The sequence below is a fragment of the Arachis hypogaea genome, chromosome 2 (assembly GCF_003086295.3).
Source record: "Arachis hypogaea cultivar Tifrunner chromosome 2, arahy.Tifrunner.gnm2.J5K5, whole genome shotgun sequence".
NCBI lineage: Eukaryota > Viridiplantae > Streptophyta > Magnoliopsida > Fabales > Fabaceae > Arachis > Arachis hypogaea.
The window spans coordinates 85,156,217-85,165,080 of record NC_092037.1 but is presented as its reverse complement, the minus strand read 5'-3'; the positions used below and the strand labels follow the sequence as shown (position 1 = coordinate 85,165,080).

Genomic DNA, 8,864 nt, shown 5'->3' with positions numbered 1-8,864 from the left:
TATTCGTTTGATAGTAAAGTGATGATTGCTGGTTGTTGCATAAAAATATATTATTTTACATTAAAAATTTATGGTTAAGGAAAAATATTATTTCACTTTAAATTATAAGAGTAAGGTAAAAAAAAATATCAACACCACTGAGATAACAAGTTTCAATGCACATCCATGTTGTGCAAGATTCAGTGTTTGTTTCCACGTCATGCGGGTTGGAATGCTTTGAACGCAGGTCAAATTTACAAATTTGAAATCCATTTACCGGTTTCAAAGATGACAATGATTTAAAATGGAAAAGAGCTTACACCTTACAAATATTTGTTGGAAAAAAAAAGCCACAGAAACATAGGATTTGTTCCCATAGTACAAAGGGTGAATTGAATCAGCATATGAAAGTGTCATTGACATTTTTACCCCTCGCCTAAAATGAGTTTATACAATAATTCTATTTCCTTCTTGATGGTTCATGAAAGAGCACAACAGAAACATGGTTAGTATTTTTATCACCCCAATCAAATTGAAAAGTCCAAGCAAAGCTATTAAAGATTGAAGACCTTCTTCTTCTTCTTCATCATCCTACAAAGTCATGCAATAGTTGCCCTCCAATAACATCCCTTCCAAAATGCCGGTTTTGCGATTCAAAACCGCTTAGGACATAGCCTTCATTATTGGTTTCGAGACCAAGGCCGAAGCGCTGAGCCGCGCTCAATGGAAACGGTTCGGCCAAACCAATCCCATGATTTTGGTGAAGGCCTAGTGTAAGCGACACATTATTGCTAGCACTCCCCATGCTCACTCCAATGCCAACTTGCTGGTTGCCGTGGCATGCAAGATTCACTTGTTCTTGAGTCCTAATCGCCATGCTCGGAAGCTCGTTCATAGCTCGCTTGTAAGGTGCCTCCTGAAATTTATCCGCGGCCGAGGTCGATGGATTATCTGAAACAAGAGTTGTGTTATCTGAAGGCAAGGGATCGCTCGACTTGTTCCTACTATGCTCTTCTCTTTGAGTATTTTTCTGAGCTTGCCGGGTTTCTAGCATGTGTATTTCTTCCACCATTGGTTTCCACAGCCTTACTCTTGCATTAATAAACCAGTTAGACACCTGAAGAAATAGATACATGTAGTAAAATAATCAGTTGACAAAATCATAAATGATAAGCATGAAAATGATTAGATTAATTGTCAAGAATTTCCTCACCTGGCTACGAGATAAACCAGTTTGTTTAGCCAACATTAACTTGTCCGTATCGGTCGGGTAACTGCATGAGGCCGAAAAATAACTGAGTGATATGAATAAGTTTTTTACTGAACATGTTTGGCTGAATTATCTAACGATTCATAATATCATATTCACATGAAGATGTCTTCAACCTTTTAGTAAACAAAATAAAATGGAACTTACGGGTGCAGAAAGTGCTCGAATAGCCATGCCCTGAGAACCGTCACGGCGCGCTCAGGGAGTCCTCTTTGAGGTCTCCAAACAGGTTGGTGCTCAATGAACCCTGACCTTTGGCCGTAAGGGCCACGATCATTGTTGCCGAATCTTGGAGACTCGTCTTTCCTGTTGCTTAGTTGAAAATGAGTCTTATTGTTGAACTGAAGCTGGTCAGTAATTGCATTCTTAAGACATCTAAAGTGTTTGGACATTGTCTTTATGGCCAAACTCGCATATGGAGCTGCATTCGTGAGGCCCGAAACATACTCGAACGATGTTACCACTGCATGCATCTGCTGATAATATTGCCTGTACCTCCTATAAACCTGTTCATCATAAAGAAACAAAAGTTGTCACATTCGGAACAACCATTGAATATCATTTTACCAACCAGAATTATGACTACTTATGCAAGCAATTCAATAGTCATCGTTTCAAAGGCCCAATTCATCAGATATTATTTTAGTACCGAGTTAATTATTTGGCCAACTGGACTGAGAACAAGCATGAACAAGAACCCTGTGGCATCGATATGCCGTGGATAAAAGCATAGAGAGGTTAATAACACTTAGATCACTAACTTGGATAACAAACATTTCAAACCATAGCAAAATCTTCATTATCCGTTGCATCATATAGTAATAGGTCTAGAAATCATTAGATGAAACATAGAACAAGACAAACAAATTAATAATTCCCTAAATGGAAACCAGAGAAAAACAAGGACACAGTCCAATTATAGGATTGATGCATAGGTATTTCAAGCAACAATTGATGGGATAAAGACCCATATATTAACTTTGATAGTTGATATTTGGCTTCAAATTTATTTCCAAAGGTTTATGATTTTAGGTTACACAATGCAGTTCACTAATAATTAAGTTGGTTTGCCTGATGATCAACACAAATAACTCTTAAATTGTTCAAAGTCATAGGGATAGAAATGACACTTACTCTCAATTACAATAGGGAGGGAAATATTGTCCATTAATCTTCACATTTACATAGATACTAATCTTCATTTTTTTCAAAAGAAAAAAAAAAAAGAAAAAAGAAGAAAGAAAATATCACAATAGTTTGCTTCTCTCTTTTAGAGGGTGAAAGTCATAAATAGATAAGCAAAGGAAGTGTATGCTACACGGTGAATTCTATGGTATAGAAGAAAAAAAATTTCTACACATGTAGATTTGTGTTGTCATAAAAAATAGTTGACATGTGTCCTTGAACAAAGACAAAGTCTATTGTTTTGCAGGTGAGATGCAGCTTTAAAAATGAAGTACAAAGACTTTCTCTCTCTTTCACCTTAGAATTTTAATGCTTAGCTTAAATAATTATATTTATCATAATTAATTATAATGTGTTAGAATTTTTGTTTTTGCACAAAAAAAAATATTTTGGGTTGAAGTCAGGTTTTTTATGTTATTGCTCCATAAATCTTAAAGCATATTTTTTTATTTTATCACATAATTTTTATTTATTAAAACATATATCCATTAGTACATATTTATACGAGTTAATTTTAATTTCATTCTTTAACTAAAAAATATATAAGAATAAGATAATATCTTAAAATTTAAAAATTAATTTTTTTATTTATCGGTTAAATTTTAGTATAACATTCTCATTCTTATATATATACAAGTATTTATAAAAGAATAATTTTATTTTTTTAATAATAAAGATAAATTTTTTGTGTTTTTGAATAATAATAGTAATACAATCATTTTTTTTCTATAATTTGTTTCAAATAAAGGGAAATTGATTCTTTAACTTTATTTTATAATAAAATTAAACGAATGGTAGCTAATCAAAATTAGTTTTCAGCTTTTTTTTTTCAAATTTATAAAATCCAAGATAATAAAAATTACTCTTTTTTAAGAGAATAATTAATAAAATCAATCCGTCCTAAATAATTTTTATAAAAATTAAAAATATATGGGAGTTAATGATCATAGGAAGATCACTAGTAAAAATAGTAATTATACTTGAGAAATAAATTTTTCATTTTTTTTATATAAATATGATAAAGTGTAATTTTCTATTATGTAATTTTAAATAAAACTAAAAAAATATAAAAAAATATATTATGAAATAAAAAATACACTTAACAATTAACAATATTAATAAAAAAATAGAAAAGATTTATTTTTATTTTTTACTGCAATAATAATAAATGTTACGTATTAAATGAGTGAATAATATGCATAATATTATAAGCTCATAAACTTATAAACTCAAACTTTCATTTTGTATTTATTCTTGTAATATCCAAATACGAAAAAAATCAGTACACAATACTATCATGTTAAAATAATTAATAATTTTAAATATAATTAATTAGCTTAACTATTAAAAATTTTACATGCAACAGAGAGAAGATCTTGTAAAGCTCCATCTCACTTTTAAAATGATAGATTTTGTCTTCTTATTTAAAGGACACTTGTCAATTATTTATTAAGACAACACAAATTTATAGGTGTAGAAAATTTTTTCTTTCTACACCATAGAATTCACCATGCTACACAACCATAATGATGCAAAACCATAGGTGACATGACAGCACATTCTGATGTTTTCCTATACCCTTAAATTCGGAAAAGAACCCATGTACATCCACATATACATATTACATACACATATTTAATTCTACCAAACAACGAAGCTTTTATTTAGTTTATGGTCACAAAAATTGTTGATCCTGTCAATAAATAGTTTAAAGATTTCTATTGGCGCCTTAACTAATGATAATATTAAGAGTAGAAGAGTTTTGCAATATGCAATCTAATGTTGAGAAAGCAAATGGAGTATATAAATTACTAGTTGTAATAATGATCTAGCACCACTTTAATTTACATCATGGTTACCCCATTTAATTTAAATCCTTGCACAAGCATTGGTCATAACTCCCACACTGGTGAATCACGGGTATGGAATCCACAGGAACTAATCACTATGCAGCAACTGTGATATAAGTATATAACAAATGCGGTAGGGAAAAGTAGGGTGAAAATTAAAAAAATATATATACACTACACCTGAAAAACAAAATCTATGTTCTTCATTATGAAAATCATTTATCCTTAATATAAAACTAGAATTTAGCTAACAAGTGATGATCTAAGAGCATAGGTTAAAAGAGTGAAAGTAGAAAGTTTTTATTTTTCCAATAGATTCATGACATAAAGAACTACTTACAAGATTTAAATTTTCTATAAAAGCATTTTACTACTTCTAATATCCTTAACAAGCCATGCATAAAAATTAGTTTAATTCCATGTTATGGTTTGTTATTCATGTTGTCCTAATATATGAATATCTAATATTCAGCACAGAATGAATATATGCGCCAAATATATATTCACCATATCATATATGAGAATATTACTTTCATCATGTTGGAAAAAGAAAAGGCAAATATGAACAATAATTGCCGGCTAAACAGTTTAGAATAAATTAAATTATATCACTAGTTTTTAGTTAGAATTATTATTAGCGATATACTCTACTATTATAATATCCATAATTTAGAATAGAGTTTGTCAAAACAATCCCAAACAAAACAAAGCCAATCCCACTTAATTAAAAGGCAAAACACCTTATCAATATCATCATAATCTATCTACTAAGAATATATACATATGTATCTAAGTTGCTTTCTTTAAAAGATTTGAACACCTCCACAATCATATCACTAAAATTTTCATTTAATTTAGAGTATAAATCTTTCCAAATGGATTCCTTCAACTTTATGCAAAATTATCCCTCCAAATCGGTAACATTGCCACCAATTAGATGTCTTTCAATGGTTGTCAACCCCTTTACAATACCAATCTCTTTGTGCATATATTCCCTCCCATTAACTTTTTCATAAAGATAATTGAGTTCACGGAGGGCCATCCATCACACTAATTGCAAGAATCTTAATACACTTAGAATTATACATAGTTACAAAAGGTTGATCCATATATATATATATATATATATATATATATATATATATATATATATATATATAACTCAAGAATTTAGGTAAACTAGAATCATAGTCAAATCATATCATATTAAACTCGATTTGAGGATTTAGAAGTTGTAAAGTAGTAAAAATTTATGAGTTAACTCAAGAAATATGTGTAATAATGAACTTGCTTGTACTAGTGTATGTACTAGCAAACCTAACTAACCTTCCACTTGGAAGGAATCATTAAACAAGCATTAATCATAACATGAGCACATAATATAACTTTCAAAAAAGAAGAAAAGAATATATTAATTTTTTTTAAAAAAAGAGAGAGATAAAAGGAGAACATGCAAATTTGGTAAAGAAACCCATTTTCCTTCTGGACAAAAACTGATCTAAAACAGAAAATGCAAGTGGACAAAATGACAAAAAAAAATTTACAACAAACATGAACTCAGATATGAAGTTGACAAGAGAATGAAACCCCATTTCACCAATTATTTCAAATGACAGTGACACAAATCACAGAGGGAAAAAATAAAATAATTTTAAAAAAAATATATATATCCTTATTTACAAAATTGAATTGTGTCTATAAAAACTTTACTCAATTTAAGCATTGAAAAAAAAAAGTTGGACTGTGATAGCAAAACCACATCAAAATCAAAATCAAAATCAAATATAATAGAGAAGTAGGTGTTATTAATTACCATACACAAGTATATATCCAAATACAAAAATCAGCCTCCTCCATATATTTTTATATGTTTAACTTGTTTTTAATATATATTTTTTAATTAAAATTTTCTATGAATAATTGATCCAAATAACATTAGTCAAGAATTTTCAAAAGAAAAAACAACAAACCTCATCAAGCATGGTTAAGAGCCTTGACTTCTTGCGACTCTCAACAGCAGCAGCAGCATGCTGATCTGCAAGCAATAAAGGATCTTCATGATGAGAATGATTCAAGCACTCCATTAATGGCGTAGTAGTACTAGCAGCAGTAGGAGGAGGTTCCATTAACGAAGCATCAGCAACAATGATCTTATCTTCAGCACCAACAACACCAACACCAACATCACATAACTCCTCTAACAATTGTTGTGCTGGTTTCAAGAACCTCGATCCCTTCAACACCGAAGCGTAACCCGTAAATGGACCCATCATTTGTGGTACCACCATTACCGACGAACAGCTTCTAGAAACTTCGTTCGAAGTACCAGAACCCCCACCACTACTGTTAACCACCAACCCCGGAATCACACCACCACCACCACCGCAAATCATAGCCCCATACCGCTGAAGATTCAGTTCTAGAGGAAGATTATTGCCGTTATTGTTGCTGTTATGATTGTTATTGTTACTACCATGGTTATGGTTGTGGGAAGAGAGAGATAGAGATAATGGTTCAGGCTTGAACACCATGATTTCACCACCTCCGCCGCTGCCGCCACCACCACCACCACCGTAACCGCCATGGTTATCGAAATCTCTGAGATTCTGTGGCTGGTAGAGAAACAACGGATTATTGTTGTTGTTGTTGTTCCCAAAAACGTGAATTGACGGGTTATTCAAATGCAGAGTAGAAGAAGATTGTGGATCCATGTAAGCATGGTGATGGGAAAGGGAAACGGAAGAGGAGTTAGAAGAAGGAGAAGAAGATGAAGAAGAAGAAGCGTTGTTGATGGCGGTTACTACACCAAAGCCCATCATCATCAAACCAGAACGTTGTTGTTCTTCCTGCTTCACTGCAGAAGAAGAAGCGAATAAGTTGGTGGTGTTGTTGGGTTTAGAAGGTTCGTTGTTGAGGTGGAAATTACCGTGATGACCTTGTTGTGTTGCTGCTGCACAGGTTAATAAATCGGAGGGAATGAATGAAGAAGGGTCGTACCAAGAAGTAGAAGTAGTAGTAGTAGGAGGAGGAGGAGTGGAAGAAGATTCTAGTAGTGTTGTTGTTTGTTGATGGTGGTGTTGTTGGTTGTGAGCCACAACTACTCTAAGCTTATCTCTTCTGCTTTGTTGTGGGACATGGTAACCCTCAAAACCCTCCTCAGCCATAAAAGGGTAAAAATAGAAAACAAAATTCAAAAGTAACAAAAAGATAAAAGATAAAAAAATGAAAGCTTTTCTTTTCAGAAGTAGTAGCTAGCTAGCAGCAGCAACAACAAGTAGATGATGATGATGATGAAGAAGAAGAAGAAACGATGGGATTATTCAATGACATGGAGAGAATAAAAGAGCATGTAGTAGTGTAGTAGTAGTAAGCAAGAGAGAGCAAGTGATGTATGTTATTGCAAGAAGAAGCAAAAGATTAGATAGAAAGAGAGAGAGAGAGAGAGAGATACGTGAATTGATGATGATGATGATGAATAATAATTGATTTGAGAATAATAAATAAATAAAAAAAGGGGTGATTTGTGAAGTAAGTGTATAGGAGCTATATGGTATGGGGTTCTGGGTCTATGAGTGTTGGTGTGTCTTTCATTTTGTGTGGCGCAGAGAGATTCTCTCTTTGTTCAAAGTGCGAACTCCCAAAGAAGGGATATGGAAGAGGGTGTTATTGTTGATGAATGATGAATGATGTTGTTCTTGTTGGGGATAGCAACGCCTACTACTACTGCATAGGGTTTCGAGAGAAACCGGATGAACACCGGCTATTTCCGGTAATATGTGTGAGTGAGAGTAACATTTGTGCTGCTTTCTTTTCTTTCTGTGTTGGCTTGTTTCAGATATTTCTGACAAACGGGGTTCCTCTCTTTTGTCGTTTTCTCAATACACTTGCTTTATCTCATTTTCACATTTCCTCTTTATATTATTCACTATTCTAGTAAGACATTACAAATAACTATTTTCATTTTGTCCGATCAAAAACACGCTTGGAGTTGGTTTATTTCTTAAAAATTTTAACGTCTTAATAATTTCATTTCTAAAATTCCACTTGGTTTTCTCTTTTAATTAATTTTCTGTTAATGGTGTCGCATGCATGTTTATATAACTGTTAGAGAAATATTAAGTATATAAGAAATTATTATTTAATTATTAATTATTTTTTTAATTTAATAATTTAATAACATTTTATTTTATATTTTTAAATATTAACAATCAAAAATAATAAATTTTAATCTTGTAATTTTTTTAATTATTATTAGAATTGTAATTTTTAAGTTAAATACATATATAAAAAGATTTGGATATAATTTTATCTGATTGTAATAAATATATTTTTGTTAGAAACACAGCTTATGCAAATCGTTATTAGTACGATTTAATAGTAAATGGTAATAAATCATTGTATATTAGAACGATTTTGTATGGAATTTTAAATCTATATATATCATCCTTAACTAAGATGATTTAGCATGGCATAAGAAGTAAGTAATTTTTCTTAGTAGTTTATTAGAGGATTAAGACCTATATAAATCGCTTTAGATTTAGGAAGAGACACATGTCCATATAAAATGCTGGGACTCGACG

At 31.5% G+C, this 8,864-nt stretch overlaps 1 protein-coding gene across 1 annotated transcript; it reads right to left on the bottom strand.

Moving 5' to 3' along the window:
- Positions 1-232: 232 nt before the first annotated feature.
- Positions 233-8,170, bottom strand: LOC112748620 (BEL1-like homeodomain protein 9). Its single transcript, XM_025796848.3, has 4 exons — positions 6,255-8,170; positions 1,397-1,755; positions 1,193-1,253; positions 233-1,096 (listed from the first exon to the last, which is right to left on the bottom strand). Exons 1-4 carry the CDS (start codon positions 7,446-7,448, stop codon positions 566-568), a joined length of 2,145 nt encoding a protein of 714 aa, XP_025652633.1. The 5' UTR covers positions 7,449-8,170; the 3' UTR covers positions 233-565.
- Positions 8,171-8,864: the final 694 nt, after the last annotated feature.